The following is a 19,915-nucleotide window of genomic DNA, read 5'->3' on the forward strand; positions in this document are numbered from 1 at the left end:
CTGTCTCCACCCTCGACTGCGCAGATGGGAGATGGGGAACCCTCCTCTCGACAGCAGAGAGACCTCCAGGCCTGGAGCGTGGTTGCCGTTCCCGTTGCGCTCTGCGTAGGCTGTTTACAGCTGAAGGCACATCCAGGAGGGGAAGGCGGGAGCCGAGATCCCGTTCCCTGGGCTGTGCATCTCCTAGGGAGCGTGGAGGCGGAGGGAGATAACGTTGGGCAAACCCAGTGAAGGGAACTGCCTGTTCTTGCTTTTGGATGCCTCGGGACAGGGAGGTGTGGCACGCTGATCTCCTGGTAACTGGTGACTTTTTTGCATGAGAAAATTTAAAAAAAAAAAAAGCTGGGGGGGAGGTTTGAAGGTTGATCTGCTGTAAATGTTGGTCTTTAAAAGCTTTTTTTTCCCTGTTGGATCTCCTTTTTTAGGGAAGGTGGAGCCAAACGAGTCGCTAGCAACTTGGCAAAGTGCAGATCAGCTTGCTTGCATCCAGGTGGACAGGAAGGAAGCAGTCGAGCTTTTTGTAGGGTCTTCTGGGTGTGAACATATTTTATTAATGAAGTGTTACCCTGAAACAGGTACGATTTAGTCCCAACCTAAAGGAGAAGTGAGGAACATTATTTTTGCAGATGAGTTTTGTACGACAGGGGAGAAGAGAGGCCGGTGGCAGCCAGCGAGGAGAGCTGAAGTTGGATGAGTGTGAACTCCTGGGTGCGCGCGCTGAGCAGGTCCAGGAACAGGGAGGGGTGTTTCCTAGAAGATGACTTACTGCGCATACATGAATTATTGTCAGCGACGCGGCCGTGATGCACTCTGAATAAAACATGTTGGCATAAGCCTCGGTTAAAACCTGCTCATTCTGTGTCAAGTACGTACAGTTCCCTGCGTGTGCCCTGTAGAGAAGGGGGGACTCGACTGCAGCTCCATGTCTGTGCTCTTTCCATGTCGGCATCTGGCTTTCCAGGGAGCCCCAGTGTGGGTGGTGAGGAATACGTGGTGTTGGGATAGGCGGGACACCAGCCACAGGTTTGATGCCGCCAGTCAGCATGGTGCTGCTGGGTCCTTCCCAGCATGATGAAGGCCAAAGACATCATCTGCCTGGGCTTGTCCAAAGCAGGAGCGAGTCCAGAGGAGGCCACAAAGATGATGTGAGGGCTGGAGCACCTCTGCTATGGAGACAGGCTGGGAGAGTTGGGGCTGTTCAGCCTGGAGAAGAGAAGGCTCCGGGGTGATCTTATCGCAGCCTTCCAGTGCCTAAAGGAGCTGCAGGAAAGCTGGAGAGGGGCTTTGGACAGGGGAGTGTAGTGATAGGACACGGGGCAATGGCTTTAAACTGAAAGAGGGGAGATTTCCATGGGATCTAAGGAAGAAATTTTTCAGTCAGAGGGTGGCGAGGCACTGGCACAGGTTGCCCAGAGAAGCTGTGGCTGCCCCATCCCTGGAAGTGTTCAAGGCCAGGTTGGATGAGGCTTTGAGCAACCTGGTGTAGTGGAGGGTGTCCCTGCCCATGGCAGGGCGGTTGAAACTGGATGATCTTGAAGGTCCCTTCCAACCCAACCCATTCCATGACTCTCTAATTTCCAAGACCCCGGCCTGCTGCTCCGTTTGCACTGAACCAGCACGGATAATTCCTGCTGGCTTTGGCCCGGCTTGCCTTGCCCTGCCGCTTTAAACCCATCGTGATGGATCTCATGGTTTTTGCCATGTCCTGCATCACTCGGGCGCTGATCTTGGGCAGCGCTGGCGGCGCGCTTGGCTCAGGCTGTCCTGGCGCTGGGCTGTCCCGGGCGCCACGCGGCTTTGCTCTGACATCCTGGGGCTGACGGCGAGGCGGCTGCCGCCGACGATTAGGATTTGTCTGCCCACCAACCGGGGCTAAAAATAACAGTGGCTCAGACAAGTCCCTCTCGCAGCGCGGTGACGGTCGGATTTTCCCTTTGGTCCAACTAACCAGGCGCTACCTGTGCCAACGTGCACTCGTGTTACCCGGAGCCAGCGTCGACTGGGCACAGGCGGTTCGCCTGGGTTGTCTGAGTAGAGCAGGAGGCTGGAGGTGGACGCCACAGCACTTGGGTGCTGCTGGCTTTAGGGTTTCCCTTGGCTTATGGAATGACCTTGGTGAGTCCCTTGGCGGAGACGCAGAATGGTTATTTCTGGGCACAGTTTGGCTTTCGGGGTAGGGAGGCTCACGGGCTCTGTCGTTCGGTTTCCTCGGAGGATAAAGGTTTTTATATGATGAGTACTCGTGATGTACCCCAGGCCTCCTCTTTGCAAAGGAGCAGCAGAAGAAGAGCCTCCCGGGTGGTTTTGTGCCCTTGCTCTGTGCCCAAGTCTCACGTGAAGCCTACAGGCTGCTCTTTTAGCTCTGAAACATGCCCGTGAGCTCGCAGAGAGCCAAGGCGGCGTCCTGGGGAGACAGCGGGAGTTGCTCGGTTCCTGCCTTGACCTGTTGCCATCCCCTAGAAGACACTCGCCTTTTCTCCTCGGCATGTTTGCCATGGTGTTAGCAATACCCAGAGAGGGAAACCAGCCTTGCTAGGAGCGGGGAGTCGCTGCCAAGTCCTTTGCTGTGTGATCCCTGCTAACGTTTCTTTGAGTCCTGGTGGTTTCAATGAGTTTCCATCCAGTGAATGAGCCGTGCCCCGTCTGGCCTTCTCTCCCGGCTTCTCGATGACCTTACGGCATCTCCAGCACCTCCCGTGCCCTCCCCGTTTCCCCTCCCCTGGTGAGTTTTGACATCCATTCCTGTTATCAGGCAGTTGAGACTTACAGGCTCTCCAGCTGTCACAGCTGATGCTGTCCCGGTTTAAGCACAGGCCATTTACCTTCCACGTGTCCTGAATTAGGGGAAATGGACAGGAGGGCTGGGTCTGTTTAAAAATTAAAGCTGATTACAAGGCATTAACATTACATTTAAAGAAATAGACAGCAGCCCTCCTCTCTCAGCGTAGTTGCAATATGTTCTCTTTTGTTCTGGTCTGGAAGAGGAAGCAGGACTGGTATCGACTCCAGGCTGGGCAGGATTTCTTCTTTATCCGTAAATTTAAAAAGAGAAGCTGCCCGATGTTTGCCGCGATACTTTAAAGCAGTTCTGGTCTTACAGCCCAAAGCAGTTCCCATCTTTGCGATCGTGACAGAAAGCTGAAGTCCTTTCTGCTGATCTTGAATTTCTCTTGGAACAAGTCAGATCTACTGACACCGTGGTCATCGAGCCATCTTCTGAAATGTTGTGTTTGGAAGCTTTGCGTTTGAGGGATCCCAGTCGTTGTACATGTGCATCCGCTCCGGTGCCAAAACAGGCCAGCAGTCAGGAAGAAAACTTTGGGGTTTTTTTTTTTTCCTATAAAGGCTCAGCATCGTTGCAGCAGATGGATTTTAAGGAATGTTTGGCCTGAGATCTAGCCTAGGGGCAATGGCTTTAAACTGAAAGAGGGGAGATTTAGATTAGAGATAAGGAAGAAAGTTTTTACAATGAGGGTGATGAAACACTGGCACAGGTTGCCCAGAGAAGCTGCGTCTGCCGCATCCCTGGAGGTGTTGGATGGGGCTTTGAGCAACCTGGTGTAGTGGAGGATGTCCCTGCCCATGGCAGGGGGGTTGGAACTGCACTTTGAGGTCTCTTTGAACCCAAACCATTCTGTGATTCTGTGGTCTTCAGGGCTGAGAAGGCAAAGGGACGTGATTGCTTCCTGCGTGGAAGGATGGAAACAAGAGAGCCTTGGGTGCAGGAAGTGCTGTTCCCACCATGCCCTGGCCTCGCTGCAGCATGGGCTTGGGCTGGGGATGAGCGTGGGTTTAAGAAAGCACACAGGGTTGGTGTCTTACACAGCCTTTCCCGTGGAGATGTGTTTCAACGAGGGCCTTCATGGCATGGCTGTCCCGCTTCTCTCCTCCTGTAGCAGTCACCTTATTTTCTCATTGCGTGGGGTTGTTGCTTTCCCAAGGTTGAGCTTCCTTCCCATGGCAACCCATCATCACAAAAGAGTAAGAAGTCCATCTGGCTGGGAGTAGAAGTTAATTGTGTTTCTAGGTTGAATTTGAAACCCTATTTATTTGGTGTATTTGTATGATATTTGTCCAGGCTTGTGCATCTTCATGTCTCAGTCCCTCAACAATCCACATGGCTTGAGAAGGAGTTGCTCAGTGCAGGATGCTTCCTGAAAAGAGACCAAGCCTTTCGGCAGGTGAAGTGATACATATGGCGTATATTTTATTCACCAAATCTTGCTTTCCCCCATCTCTTAATGAGACTTTTCATTTGACTTCACCATTGCCAATGTTTGCGTTAAATTCTAGGTGCTTGTTTCAATTTATGGTGACAGAGTCTCCAACAACTTGACTTTGAGAGCTATGTCGCTGAGGTCCTGAGCTTTGCTAGCCCCTGCATGCTAACATCCCTGAAGCTGAGTATCTGGGGGTGACAGGGCGAATGACTCTCGGCTCGCTGGATGGTTGGAGATCACCTCTGCTCATGGAGAAGGTGTGTTCTGCCTGATGGTTGCGTAAGGCGATGGGGTTGGGCAGCTCTGCACAGCTCCACGTTTGCTCAGCCCAGATGAACACTGAGCAGGAGAAGGAAGGGGCCTGGTCATCTTTATGGAGTACAGTCCTCGTTTAAACTAGTGCGTGATTGAGAAGTGTGTAGGCTTTAGTTTGAGAGAGGAGTGGGGTTTTTTGTCGATGGTATATTGTGGGCTTTTCATCTCCCCAATGTATATACACCCTGAGTGTAAGACTCAGATATTTGAGAAGGACTTTGGACCTGATAACCCAACCTACCACCTTCTCAAATAGGGTGGTGGTACTCAACCAAGGATGACTTCATCCTAGTGGCACGATCTCTGATCATAAAATCACAGAATGGTTTGGGTTGGAAGGGACCTCAGAGATCACCTAGTTCCAACCCCCCTGCCATGGGCAGGGACACCCTCCACTACACCAGGTTGCTCAAAGGCCCATCCAACCTGGCCTTGAACACTTCCAGGGATGGGGCAGCCACAGCTTCTCTGGACAACCTGTGACAGTGCTTCACAACCCTCAGAGTGAAGAATTTCTTCCTTGGATCTCATGGAAATCTCCCCTCTTTCAGTCTAAAGCCATTGCCCCATGTCCTGTCACTCCACGCCCGTGTCCAAAGCCCCTCTCCAGCTTTCCTGTAGCCCCTTTAGGCACTGGAAGGTGCTGGAAGGTCTCCCCGGAGCCTTCTCTCCTCCAGGCTGAACAGCCCCAACTCTCTCAGCCTGTCTCCAGAGCAGAGGTGCTCCAGCCCTCGGATCATCTTCATGGCCTCTTCCGGACCCTCTCCAACAGTTCATTCTGCTGCTCCTCCGTGCAATTCCAAACGAGAGGCCCGAGCTCACCCTCCTTGCATGCTGGCATGGTAGGCTGCTTCCCGGAGTGGAGCAGGACTCACGCCTTGACTTGTAGGGCATCGTTTCTTCTGCTTAGGGAAGCAGCGTCCCCTCATCCCCGTCTCTGTAGTGATGGGTGAGTGCTGCGACCACAGGCGGAGCTGGGGACATCGTTGCTGTTTTCCTACCTGTGCTGTGCTGCTTTTACCCCTTACACCACTCAAGGGCTTGGGGAATTGGAGGAGCAGCCTGCGATTACACTGAATCAGGGCAGATGGAGAGGGGCTTTCTAATCCCCCCGCGTCCCAGCAGAACTGGGCTGCAATCTGCTGTTTCATGACAGCAGGGCACAGCTCCTGCCTTCCCTAACAGGTCCCCTCGTGCCTCGGAGCTGGGCTGGATCAGGCCACCCTCTCCCGCTGTACGCTGGAGAGCTGTGGAAAATGTTACTGGGCTTTGAATGGATGGAGGCTCGTCTGACCCCAGGGCAGTTTTTGAGCTCCAGCCTCTTAATGGCTGTCGGTGGGCGGCGGGTGCAATCTGATCCAAATGGGAAGCTGGCTGAAATCCCAGCAAGCTGTTGTTACTGTGTCAGGCATCTTATGAAACGAGATGGGCTTTGTGAACCGCCCCCCTCCAGCCCCGCCGCCACCGGGCACCCCACTAGAAGGAGAGATACGCTGTAAGCTAAGCTACGAGCTGGGGCTTCCCCAAGTCCAGCTCTTCCCTGCGTCGGGGCGCGGTTTGCGTGTCTCTCCGGTTACGAAGCTCATAGTCTTGTGTATTAATCCAAGTTTTCTCCCTGTGGAGCTACTCGCTCTTTCTGTTCTCAGCGCAGCCTCCCCGACTCCGTGCTTCTCTTCAGACTCTGCTTTCTCACTTCCCCGGGCACCGATGTGGAGTAGACATCTCCAAACTGCCCGAGGTGCTGTTTGTTGTCTTTGCCTTCAAAAGTGCTTCTGCCCCTCTTTGAGAACAGCCTCAGCTGCTTTTTTAGCAGGGCCTGACCTCTTGAGTTCCTCTATTGCTTTTTTCTGAGCATGTCTCGAGGATCGTTCTGTGGTTGTACTTATCCTCTTCTGTGGATCTCCATAGCAGGGACTGATTTTCAAGCCTAAAAGCACATCTCCATCTGTCTTATGCCTCTGGGGCATAGTAAAGAGCCCCGTCCTGCAAGCACCGAGCCTGCGAGCGATCTCGCCTGCAGAAATGTTTTCGATGTCCACCACACCTGCCTATGGCAGAACGATGAAGGCAGCAGGTTTGAATTCATTTTCCCGAGTGGCCGCGTTGGACTTTTCAGTCTTACGTTCTTCCAAGTGAAACTCGTTCCCCTTCCTTGGCCCTGATGTTCAGCCGTTAGATTTTTGGATTTGAAGAGGACGTTTCTTCCCATAGGATTGATTCATTTATGCTTTGAGGCGTCAAGCGGGTTGCACGAGAGCCTGGGGAGATGTCACTCCACCCTTGGCTGGTGACGCGTGGGTGGCTTTGTCCGAAAGGTCGGTGGGATGCCCTCGCCTGTGGGCACACAAGGAAGAGAAGGTAAATTTATCACTGTAAGGACCATTCCAGCCTTCCAGCACCTCGATTGCAGCCTGGCAAACGGACAGCGTGTGACTAACCCCTGAGGATAGCCCTCCTCTTCCCTTTCACTGGGTGAGTCCTAGCAATAGCTGGATGGAGGGCTTGAAGGTAAAACCATTTTTCATTGCCCTCTGACCAGTCGGGAACGCTTCTCTCTCTGCCTGGAGCCTCTCTGGGAAGTAAATCACGGGCGAGTAGAGGGCGGTGTGTTTGTCCCTGGAGGCCCCTGTCTCCCAGTGACCTTCTCAGCTCATGAAGACAGCTTGGCTTTGCTATAAAGCAGCTCATGTGACAGCAGTAATCCATAGCTAGTAAACAGCTGTGCAGGAAGATTGCAGGGGAATCGCCCTATTTTCCCCATGCTGCAGACCCTGGCAGGCCAGCACACGAGAGCAGGATGGTGGCTTCTGCTTGCTGTGGGAGGCTGTAACCTCCTTTGGTCCATCAGCAGGTTGGTAGTTTTGAAGCCACACCAGCCATCGTTGCGGAGCGTCTTCGCTAGCTCAGGAGCACACACGTGCTTCTGAGTCGATGTGAAGCTGCAAAACAGGTTCCAAGAAGAAAAAAAGCCATTTCTCCTGAAGTGGTTTCCTCTGAATCTTTTCCAAAACCAGAGGTGGCATTTCTAAGTCTGAATTTGACCTGTTCCTCCGACCCGCCCTTATCATTTGGCTTAATTTACTCCCTGATGTGTATGAGTTCCTCTCTGAGTAACACTTTCTGATGGCTCACGTGGACCTCCTTCTGCTCCAGAGACGTTTGGTCACTGGTGGGCTTTTTGCCACCTGCCCAGAGAAAGTTAAAGTGTTCACTGGAGGATACACCCTGAGAAGGGAAAGACTGAGGGAGTGCTAGCTTGGAATTGCTTTCAAATTAATCATGGGTTTATTTATTATTCCCATATCAAGCTTACAGATTGTAGCAAACTTTCTCTCCCTATGGATTTGCCTCCTTATTGCCACAGATCCTTCAACTTCCTCATCTCCCTTTTACCCCCATGTCTGGGGTCCCCAACACAAGAAGGACATGGAGCTGTTGGAGCGGGTCCAGAGAAGGCCACGAAGATGATCCAAGGGCTGGAGCACCTCTGCTATGGAGACAGGCTGAAAGAGTTGGGGCTGTTGAGCCTGGAGAAGAGAAGGCTCCGGGGAGACCTTCCAGTACCTTCCAGTGCCTCCAGGAAAGCTGGAGAGGGGCTTTGGACGTGTAGAGACAGGACTCGGGGCAATGGCTTTAAACTGAAAGAGGGGAGATTTCCATGAGATCTAAGGAAGAAATTCTTCCCTCTGAGGGTGGTGAGGCACTGGCACAGGTTGCCCAGAGAAGCTGTGGCTGCCCCATCCCTGGAAGTGTTCAAGGCCAGGTTGGATGGGGCTTTGGGCAACCTGGTGTAGTGGAGGGTGTCCCTGCCCATGGCAGGGGGGTTGGGACTGGATGATCTTTGAGGTCCCTTCCAACCCAAACCCTTCTGTGATTCTATAATTTTAATCTTCAAAACCTCAAGCATGTCCGAAGGGACGTTCAGCGCACGAGGACTGGTGCGGAGGAGCCAGAGGAGCCGAGGACAGCTAAAGCAGCCGGTCTCAGACCATGATCCAGACTTGTGCAGCCGGAGCTTCCCACCCTGCCTTCCCAGCCGTAAGCTGCCAGCAATTTGCCTCCGTTCCCTCCGGGAAGGAGGTGCCTTTGATCAGGTGGGCAGCAGTTGCTTTGTACCCGTGTAATCCCTCGGTTGCTCTACCAGAAACCACCAGCAGTGTGTTCGTGGCTTCAATAAGTCGTCCACCAGTTGCCTGAGACAATCTCTCATTTCACGTGAGCTATGGAACTGCCTTCAGAAGTGGCCATCTGTTGCCGCTGCCCGTGACAGATTTCGACGGGAGACCTCGCAGTGAAAGGCTCTCTGCTATTCCCCTGAGCCTGCTGATCTCTTCCCTTCCACCCCTTCCCATCAAAAAAAAAAGAAAAAAGAAAACCTTTGTAGTCCCGAGCATCAGGGGACTCTAATGGGGGTGTGCACGACGGGACCACTGTGTTTAAACGGTCAACGTGGAGCTAATGGAAGCTGAGTTTTATCGCTGGCGTAAATATAGTATTTTCAGCTCTTTTGAAGTCTCAGGGATCAGCATCTGGGGGGGTTTGTGTTCAGTGATACACCGTCAGTGAATTTGGCCCGTGGTCGTTTCCCATCGCTCGAACCCGCAGATGCCTTATGACAACCTCGGCCGAATCTTCTCTGAGGTTCCTGGTACTTTTTCTTTGCAATAAAGGGTCCGAGTTGCCCTTCCGAATAGGAGTTGAGAGGTTTGAAGTCCTGCTGCAAATTAGCAAGACGTGGACTGGGCTGGGTTTTAGGCTTTCCGCTCGTTTGCCGCTGTCGGAGATGGGCTTTCTCGCTTCTGGTCCGGCTTCTGAGCCAGAGCAGCCTTCCTGCAGCCCGCGAGCGGGACGCGGGTCTGAACCATCCACAGCAGACGCAGAGCAGAGGGATGCTCCGGCCACCGCAGCTCCTTTCGCTCTCGGGAAGCAATTTCCAACCTGTCCTGTCCTGCCCCGGGAAGCGGCGGGACGGGCTGTTACGCGAGCGGCTGCTTGATTCTTCTTGAAGTTTTTGTCTACGCGGGTCCGTGTGCCACGAGTCTCCCTTTGCGGGCTCCTGCGTGCCCGAGGTGAGACCCACAGGGACAAAACACCTGGAAGAGACTCTTGGTTAGTGTGGAGCACATGATCGTTTCTCTCCTTGTGCCCATCGTTGCCTTCTCTTGGCGTGCGGGGAGGCTTCCTACCACCTGGCCTGCGTAAGCTCGGGCTCTGCCCGGATGTTCTGTACCTTCAGTTGCCGGGCCAGAGTCCAAGCTTTTTGGTTTGTTTTTGGGGTTTTTTTATCAACAGATGTGCTGAGTTTAGAAGGGAAGAATCTGCCAGAGGCAGTAACATACCAAGAATAAGTACTCTCGGGAGAGAGAGGTAGGAACCCATCCCACCTGCCGGGCAGTGGAAGACGGTGGTGTGCGAAAAAAGGAGGAATGTGGACTGTAAAAACTTGCTCTTTCCACAATAGTTCCACGTTTGGGTGGTGTGTTTGCCGTGATTTATTGCTTACCTCGCCGAGGATGGGCCGGGTCCTCCACAGAGGGAGGAGGGGGATCTGTGCTGAACGGGTCCGTGTCCTGTAAAGAAGACGGAACGTGGACATCAAAGCTCTGTGACACTTAACACCGTTGCAACGAGGGGCTGTGCTGGTTGGTAGCAGGGATGCTTTTATAGCTGGATTTGAAGGGTGTGCTTTGAAGAAGAGGGGAGAAAAAAAAGATGTTCCAGGTGTGCATCTAGCCCTTTTTTCCCCTAGGGAAAGGAGAGGAGTACTTACCTCCTTAGTGCAGGAACTAGCATAAGGTACGGCTCCAGCAGAGACGCCGGAGTTGCAGCTTTCCATATCCACAAGGTAAAGCTTCCAACGCCTTCCCAAGGTGGTGTCCTCCTCCAAAAGCCACACACCTTTCTTGGCTGCGGGTTCGTGTCCCCTCTCTTGGGTTAAGACCACAATTTCCCCCAGCGAAGAGGTGGAGGGGCCGGAGGAGACAACCCATCGCTTCGGAGCCGTCCGTTGGCCGTGAATGTGCGCTCTGTTGTAGCAGAGAGGCTCCTGCTGAACAAGACAGCGAAATGCTGGGAAAATGGTTTTTAGATGGAGCCAGAGACTATCCGGTTACGGATTCCCGTACTGCCGGCACAATAGCTGCTTTGTACGTCCGTGTGCTAAATGCTCTGTAGGATATGCTAATGGTCGTGTTCACAGGTGATGTATCGCGCGGCGTGCGGACTCGGGAAACTCATTGAGGTCCGAGGTTGTCGTAACCTTAAAAATATCGTTGAGCTCCTTTCAGAGACCACCGAGGCCAAGTGCCTGGATTTCGTGAGCTCTCCAGCCTCGTGCTCTTGGGATACATAGAAATGCCACTTTGGCAGCCGTTTCTGCTTCTCATTCATTTCTCATCCCTCATTACTCAGGGAATAGTGGGGATCGTTATTAGAGGTGGCCTTAGCTTTTCCGAGATGGATTTTTACTACTCTCGCTCCCGTGCAGCCATTTCTCATCAGGTCTCTCTGGTCCAATTAAGCCCTTCATCTAAATATTTGCAAAATACAGTGCAAATAATCTGGAAGTGTCTTCTACTTTACCACCTGCTTACTCTACCTCCCACTTAGGCACGTAGTGTTCTGTATAGAGGTAGGAATGTTGAGGTTACTCTGCTTAATATTGGGGCGTTACTCGTTTGTGAGCACTGAATTTTCTACTCGTATGTCAGCACTGAATTTTCTACTTGTATGTGGAAACTGAATTTTCTACTCGTATGTGAGCCCTGAATTTTCTACTCGTATGTCAGCACTGAATTTCCTACTCGTGTGTGGACGTTTGAATTTTCTACTCGTATGTGAGCCCTGAATTTTTTAATTCACCTAGTAAGGAAAAGGATGTATTTCCTACGAATACATTATTTACCCCACTTATTGCCCCCACCCCACCTGTAGTATTTGGCCTTTGTTCAGCCTTTTACACTTGCATTTTATTGTCAGGCTTCCTAGCAGCAGACTATTCAGGTTGCAAGTGGAGCCTGGCAGAGAGTTCATCAGGTGAGTGGATTTTTTGTGGTGGTAGTTTGGAATAACGGGATTTAGCTGCTGTTGCCACTTGGTCCTTTAGATTCCTCACTGTGGTGTTTCTTGGGCTTAAAAGGGTTATATCTATCTGTCTTTTTTTAATATATTTACTTCTTCCCCTGCCTCCTTTCACACTTTCAAGGGGAATAATATCAGGTGTCGGATATATATTTACATCCAGGCATCCTGGAATGGCTTTCTCAGCCGCCGCTCTGTGCCTGGACGCTGGTGGGGCGGTGGGGTAGAGATGCACATGCCTCTGGGATGTGCTAATTAATATCTTGCAGCCCAGTCTCGTTAGCCTTACGCAAGCCGAGCTCGCTCGTAAGCGTTACTTAAGTAAAGAATTAATGAGGGAGCAGGACCGAGCTGGGCTCGGAGCCTGTATTTGAGTAACACTCAAGCAGCGGTACCGTGGTGATGGATGGGGGCGTGGGGACGTTGTGATTTTTTTTTTTTGGATTTGTAAAATTGGGCTTTTTAAAGGTCGCGGACACGAGGCAGAGTTAAAGCAGCAGCACAAAGGAGAGAAAACCCCACAAATATACTTTCAGCACCCACCAGCTTTAAGGAACAGTAGGCTGAACGTTGTCAGAGCAACCTGAGTAAAGAAGTAGGCTTCCCCGTGTGCCGGGCAGGTACAAGGGTGTGACCGTGAACACTTCTGCTGGCTGATGTCCACCAGCTTTTGGAGTGTGGACACACCTGTCTTTTGAGATGCGACTGTATTCCCCCATTTATGATTTGCCAGGATGCCCGGAGTATTGCTCCTGCAGAAACTCTGCCAAATAATTATCAGCTTCATTAGAATATGCGATATTTCAGTGCTTAAAAAAAATGATTTAATTCCGTTCAAATGACTTTATTCTAAAATAGACTTCTGTCGTTTAAGTAATGTAACATTTTATCAGTTTTAGATGGTGCCCTGCCTCCGTTCTCACCGTAGCCTTTAATAAAACTGTATGAAAATACAAGACCCTAAAGGCTGTTTTTAAAGGTAGGGTAAGAGTCAGTCTCGATAGGCAGTTCTTCCTCTGGAAGAGCCCCTGTGGATGTAAAGAGCATAGCAGGCAAGTCAGTAAAGGATTTATGGCAAAATATAATCGGGATCCCTATTAGGTGATTATCCAGAAACTTTCAGGTGCTGTATTGCCCGCCTGTCCAGTCATTGGTTTGGTATCTGATTTCTCATGAGAGGAGGCAACTCGTATCTGTTCTTAGGTGTTTCCTGTCTCTACCTTCTGAGAAGTTTGGCACTGGTAACACCTGTCTGCTCCATCTTTTTTATTAGAGGACTAGATGGGGGTTGGACTAGATGACCTTTGAAGGTCCCTTCCAGCCCTAACCATTCTATGATTCTATGATTAGCAGAAAAGAGATCGTAAGGAAAGTGAATCCCAACTTGGGCAGACGTGAGGGGTTGCTGTACTTTCTCTATTTTTAACTATGGTTCCTATATACCTGATTGCCCATGATAGGCTGCTAATCTTATCAGGTGTGCCCTTCGCTCCACGGCAAAGGCAGCCAATCAAGGAAGCTTAGAAGGGTTATTTGCTAAGCTTTCCTCTGTGGAGTCTGGTAAAAAACCCTTTCTTTTCACAGGTAGACTCATAGACTCCTTGCGTGGTTGTCCTCTCCTACGCACCTAATTGGCTTGGTTTTAGGGTGACTTACCCCGGGGACCCAGCACTAGGGTGTGAGGTCTGGGTAAGAGCTGAGCTGGAACAGACACAGCTTAGTTCTGCCTCAGCCAGTGTCCAGGTCCTATTATGGAGCTCTAAATTCCCCCTCGATTCCACACCCCAGGAAGGGGAGAGCACGGGACAGATAACCTTACGTAAGACACGAGGGCTGAAGGCATGACGCTAATCCACCGTCGGGATACCAGACTGCTGCTTTGCCTTCTTTTCCCAACCCTTTCCATAGGAGTTTTCAGCTACATCAAAATGAGGATGGAACAGAAGACCCGGCATTTCAGATTAATCATTTCCAATGGTAAAGAGAATTGCAAAGTTTTCCCTTATGTTGCTATCCTTGCTGCAGATGTTGCAGATGGAAGGCTTCAGGTATGTCAGGAAAGGGCTGCAAAGACAGAGGTCCATGGCAGTTGGGAAGTGTCATCAGTGAAGGAGATGTTTGTCACCTCTGCTTGAAGACTGTGGGTCATTGCCGTGCCAGGGAAGAGTCTACGTATCAGGTTGGCTCACTGGGGTCTTCCTCTTTCTGTGGAAATGCTGGGGCTTCAGGGGAGATGATTCCATGAGGCACAGCTGAGTCCCTGTGTGTATGTCACCTGAGAGGTTGGGCTGTCCCCTCCAGCAACAGAGGCTCCTGTAGATCAGGAATCCCAGCCCCAGTGTTTTTGTCTCAAAGTACTGCAGCTTAAAAAGAACTCCAAAAACCCCCTCAAGCTCCAAAACCCCCAAAAGCTTTGGAGTCCTCTTCAGGGATCTTGTTAGTCATTTGACAAGGGAAAGTGGTGTCCTCTTGGTCATCTCTCCAGGGTGAAGAATGGGCTTGTATTCTCTTGGATTGTATATCAAAGTGAGAGGTGCAGACACACCTGTGGTCTGCTGAAAGGAGCCACAGTAACTGGGTGGTCCCTTTGTACCTTCCTCTGCCGTAGAGGCAAAGGTAAAAGACCAAGAAATAAGGGAGATTAAGCCAAAGGTGTTTCAGATCTTGGCTAAGCTGTGACCATTCCTTCCTTGTAGAGAGGAAGCACATAGAAATGTATCGAAGATGCTCGTGCAATGAGCTGTCTAGAGAAGGAAGGTCGGTCTCCCACCGAGACTTGGGGATAAATGAAAAACATCCAAACTTGGGGTTTAAAACAACACCCTGATACAAAATGCCGAGCATCTACAAGTCTTGCTGAAGCTAAGTGAGGGGAAGGAAGAATGAGCCCCTACAAGCATGGTGTTGCATCCTGGCCCTTGCCTTTCTGATGGTGTAGGGCTGGAGGTCCCAAATCAACCAGGCTTTATGGGGCACTGGGACAGCGGCTCCCGTGGCTCTGAACGAGCAGAGAAGGAAAGCTTGCTGCAACAGAACAAGAGGAGCCAGGACTGAGGAAAGAACAAGTCACTGACGATATTAAGCAAGTAGGTGATGCCCAGGGGCAGTCTGAGACACTGAGATGTGATCATGAAGATGGTCTGGTTTCAGGGAAGGAAATAGTAGCTCCAGGGCTGTCCTTCCTACATCCCATGCAGTTGTTGACGGAAATGTTGCATCTGGTTTTGTCTCCTGTGCTTATCTTCTAAGGAAAAGTCGAGGCTGTGATGTAACCTGCTAGATTGCAACACTCGCTTTCGTGCCCCGTCTGTGAGCTGCCATGACTCAACTTGGCTATCAAAACTTCAGGTGCCTTATTACCTTTCTCTTTGTTGTGGTTTTGACCAGAAAGACTCTTGAAAAGACAGGTGATGGATGATCTTGAGGTGGCCCAGGTGGCCGAGAAGGCCAACAGCATCCTGGCTTGTATCAGCAATAGTGTGGCCAGCAGGACTGGGGCAGTGATCATCCCCCTGTACTCGGTGCTGGTGAGGCCACATCTCAAATCCTGTGTTCAGTTTTGGGCCCCTCATGGCAAGAAGGACATTGAGATGCTGGAGCGTGTCCAGAGAAGGGCAACGGAGCTGGTGAGGGGTCTGGAGCACAAGTGTTATAGGAGCGGCTGAGGGAACTGGGGGTGTTCAGCCTGGAGAGAAGGGGGCTCAGGGGAGAACTTATCAGTCTCTGCAACGACCTGAAGGGAAGTTGTAATGAGGTCAGTGTTGGTCTCTTCTCCCAGGTGGCTAGTGATAGGACGAGAGGAAATGTCCTCAAGTTGCACCAGGGAGGTTTAGATTGGATATTAGGAAAAATTTATTTACTGAAAGAGTGGTCAAACATTGGAAGAGGTTGCCCAGGGAGGCGGTGGAGTCGTCATGCCTGGAAGTGTTCAAAAAAACGTGTAGATGTAGCACTTCAGGACATGGTTTAGTGGGCATGGTGGTATTGGGCTGATGGTTGGACTTGATCTTAGAGGTCCTTTCCAACCTTAATGATTCTATGCTTATGGCCAGAATAAGGATTGCAGCTTTTTTCAAATCATCGTTTGGTGGAGCACTTTTTTGTGTTTTGAGATGACTGGCACAGAGAACGTATAGGGAGGAGCTGTGACTTGTGTGCCTGGAAAGTTCTCAGAGCTTAAATTGCTGCGTGGACTTTTTGTGATTTGTCAGTAAGCCATTTCTCATGGTGAAAATCCTTCCAGCTATCATCTTGTCCTAAGAGACATCTAATTTGAGTTAGTCATTGATGCTTCAGCTGTAGTTGGGATGGGGAGAGAGAGAGGAGGGCATGCTTTCAGAACGCAATCTGTCTTATCTTCAAGTAGGTGCCTGTGTTAAGAGATGTCTTCTGCTTCCTTTGTCACCACCGAGTGTGGTAGGATTCCTGAAATGCTTGATTTCTGCAGCTGGCTTGGGCTGAAATCCCATCCATGGTGTCATGTCAACACCTCGTATCTGAGGGGACACGTTTATTTTGTGGATGTTTCTGCTCTACGGCCAGAGGATTTTTCAGGATAACGTGACTCTAACAGCACTCGTTAGCTGGTGTGATTTAAACTTGTTGCAGAGATGGGGTTTGTTTCTCCAAAGATACGTGCTCATGCCCATCGCCGGTCCTTTCCCCCTCTTGAAGGCCTCTCGAGATAGTCCCCCAAAAGGGAGGTGATTGAGACGATAATTTCTGGAAATCTTGGCAAGCCAGATTCCCACGCAAAGCAATATGGATTTAATAAAAATCTGTTGTGAGAGTGTTTAATGTGTGTGCTGAGTGGTGCTCTGCTGTGTTAGCAGTAACGCACCAGGTAGTCTCCAGCACTGCGCTTATTGTAGAATGGGTTGGAAGGGACCTCAAAGATCATCCAGTTCCAACCCCCCTGCCATGGGCAGGGGCACCTTCCGCTACACCAGGTTGCCCAGAGCCTCATCCAACCTGGCCTTGGACACTTCCAGGGATGGGGCAGCCACAGCTTCTCTGGGCAACCTGTGCCAGTGCCTCACCACCCTGAGAGTGAAAAATTTCTTCCTTAGATCTCATGGAAATCTCCCCTCTTTCAGTTTAAATCCATTGCCCCTTGTCCTGTCACTACACACCCTTGTAAAAAGTCCCCCTCCAGCTTTCTTGGTGTCTTGCTGAGAATGGGAATGGTCATTGCTCCAGGGTTCAGTTGAAGGACATGGTTGCTCTGCAGTTGTTCAAGTACCAGTGGTTGTGCGACCTGTATTGTAGGCAGCGAGACACGCCGTCTGGCCAGAATACATACGTGTGACCACAAACAGCTGGTCAGAGCTGCTTAATATCGCGTTTGTCCGACCATCCTTTTGAAAACGAGTCACAAGAGCCCCTCCTGTTGTGTCATGTTTCTGAAAGAAACTGCACATGTCCCGTGGGAGAATGAGGTATATCCCGTGGTTGACTGTGAACCCAATTTACTGTCAAGAAATATCTCTAGTGCCAACTGATTTGCCCTCTGTGTCCTAGTGCTGGCTCGGATTTGCTTGGTTGGTGACTCTACCATCAGTGGACCAAAGCTTCTTTACATAAAATGGAGCCTCCAAAATCTTGTTCACATACGAGGCTGAGGAAATCAAGTGATCACTTACACCAGTCCCTTGCCTGACCCAGCACCAGCCTTAGCTGGCTCTAAAAGACCTTTGGTGCTGGAGACTCTTCCAGTACCTCAAGGGGGCCTACAAGAAAGATGGGGGAGAGGCTGTTCAGGAGGGCCAGTTGTGATAGGACAAGGGGTAATGGTTTTAAAATAGAGGGAGGTAGATTCAGGTTGGATATTAGGAAAAAATTTTTTACCATGAGAGTTGTAGAACACTGGAACAGGTTGCCCAGAGAGGTGGTGGATGCTCCATCCCTGGAGACGTTCAAGGCCCGGTTGGATGAGGCCCTGAGCAACCTGATCTAGTTGGAGATATCCCTGTTCCTTGCAGGGGGGTTGGACTAGATGACCTTTGAAGGTCCCTTCCAGCCCTAACGATTCTATGATTCTATGATTCTATGACTTTGCTCCAGAGCTTCACTAACCTGATGTTTAGCAGTTGTCTGGATTTTTTTCCCACCACTCTAATGCCTAGTGCAACTTTCCATGCTGCACTTCAAGCTCATAACTTCTTCTGTCCCACTGTAGAAGAGACAATCGAGTTCTTCCCTACTTACCCGCGTCAGTCCTGATGTGTTTACAGGCCACCCGAGGCACAGAGATCAAAGCATTTGTGCTTTCGTTGTGCTGCCCACGTTTCCTTGGTCAGAGGTCCTCTAATGGTGCATTTCCTTGCTTGGTTTTGGGTTTTTTTTTTTGTGCGTTAAAATCTGTGCACTGGTCATTTTGAATCGTCCACGAGAATTCTTCCATCGTTGTCTTCAAAAGCTGCCTTTGGCTCTGAACGAAACGTAGCGATGAGATGGTATCTGCTGACCTGTGGGCTGGAGCCCTGTAGTGCATTCTTGAGCAGAGGAGTTTTGGTTGGACTGCTCAGCCTCATGCCTCCGGAGGAGAGGAAAAAGAAGTTACGGGAATATCTGCTGGGAAGTGCTACGGTAGGATCGTGCTAAGCAAAATTTGTATTAGCTTCCCCTCAGTGCTAGCTCAGAAGACTGAAGCAAGCAAAGTCCTCTGAATGAGTTGGGAGATCAATGGCCAAGAAAGCCCAGTGGAAAATTTCACTCTTTTTAGCCTTCTCCATTGTTGGTGTGAGCACTGTAAGGTCTTACGAGCTCTAGCAGGAGTCTGGGAGGCTTGTAAGGGCACTCACGGTGGTCTTCTGACTCTGCAGTGCTTGCAGATCTTCAAAGCAAGTGATAAACCAGACAACTTTGAACACTTGTCCCCTTTTTGGTGTCCAGGAGCAAGACATACCAACTTTGGCGTCCATCACATTGGATCTGCTTTCCCTCCTTGGTGCTGAGCGTGCCTCTGGTGCCAGTGGATCCCCAAGAGCAGCACCGGCTGCGGCTGACCATGGCTCGTGGCTTCTGATGATTTGAAGTGGGTTGTGGAGGCCTTTTGGAAGGGGACGTGCAGCTCTCAGTCGAGGTCCTGGTTTTTGATAAGATGATGTCTCCTAGCTAAAAACCAGATGATATCCTGTACTCTGTGCGGGGCTCTGAGGTGGTCGCGATCAGTGCAGTGTTTCTTGTGACTTCACAGCTTTTACAACCATCAACTCGACTCTCTTAACAGCATCCCTCTGAAATTCTTCCTTTACCAGCCTCCCCAAAGGTGTGTTGAAAAGGTTGACACCATCTCCCCTTCCCACTCTTCCTGGGGTTCGGCTGGCTCGGTACCACAGAGCGTTGCTTGAGATGCCTGTCTCTGATCCAGGAGCCAAGTGACAATGCTTCTCCGTTTGCCTTTTCCTTGCTCACAACCCTCCCATTCCAGAGGCTGTTCCCACAGGACTTGGCTTTGGTGGGAGATCAGCTCTCTGTTGTAGTTGATGCTATCAAAGAAGAGGATTTTGCACTTTTTGAAAGAAGAGGAGGCAGTTTCCTTTCTTGAGTCGGTGTTCGACATGATGACAGTGGCTGCCATTGTCTTGCCTGGTCAAGAATGGGGCTGGTTCCTATCTCTTGACCCTCCAGGACTTTGCTCTTATGTTCAGGCAGAGAACGTTACGTGCACGGTCTTGCTGTTCCGCCTTTCCATGGCCAAGACATTCTCTGGAGGAGCCCATCGCAGCTGGGAAGAGGACATCTCTCTCTCACTGAGTGACGGGCAGCTGAGAGGTCCCTCGAGATTACCCCTGTTCGGTTTCTCCCAGCCATCCTGCCTGTCTTTGGGCATTTCACGTGAGGATGAAGCTTTCGGAAGCGTTACATCGAATGTCCATATTGTCCATATGGACAGGAGACAACTCCTGTCTTGGTATCAGTGAAGACCGTTTTACTCCAGGGTGCGTTTCAAGGCTTGCAGAACCTGACTGTCCAGCTGTGAGCTCACACTGCCGCCGTAACGAGAGCATTCCAAACATTCACGGGACGTATGGCAGCAAGGCTCTTCATACCATCTGTTGCCAGATCATAACCTGATACTTACAGTCCAGCTTCAGACAGAGCTTTGTCTGAGGTTAGAATAGAACCATAGAATGGTTCGGGTTGGAAGGGACCTTAAAGATCATCCAGTTCCAACCCCCTCTTCATAGCAGAGGTGCTCCAGCCCTCAGATCATCTTTATGGCTTCCTCTGGACCCGCTCCAACAGCTCCATGTCTTTCTTATGATGGAGGCCCCAGAGCTGAAGGCAGCACTGCA

The 19,915-nt window shown here is 50.7% G+C and overlaps 1 protein-coding gene across 2 annotated transcripts in view; it reads left to right on the forward strand.

The window, feature by feature from the left end:
- The window catches only part of NRF1 (nuclear respiratory factor 1), a 78,658-nt gene that overhangs the window by 53,368 nt on the left and 5,375 nt on the right, over positions 1 to 19,915 (forward strand). The window contains exon 11 of one of the 2 annotated variants that reach the window (XM_086609915.1): positions 426 to 575. The exons of the other annotated variant lie outside the window; for it this stretch is intronic. Within the exon in view, the coding sequence (XP_086466041.1) occupies positions 426 to 575 (150 nt within the window). The remainder of the gene's footprint in view (positions 1 to 425; positions 576 to 19,915) is intronic. 2 annotated transcript variants of the gene reach the window in all.

This window comes from Tauraco erythrolophus, chromosome 4 (assembly GCF_009769465.1).
Source record: "Tauraco erythrolophus isolate bTauEry1 chromosome 4, bTauEry1.pri, whole genome shotgun sequence".
Lineage (NCBI taxonomy): Eukaryota > Metazoa > Chordata > Aves > Musophagiformes > Musophagidae > Tauraco > Tauraco erythrolophus.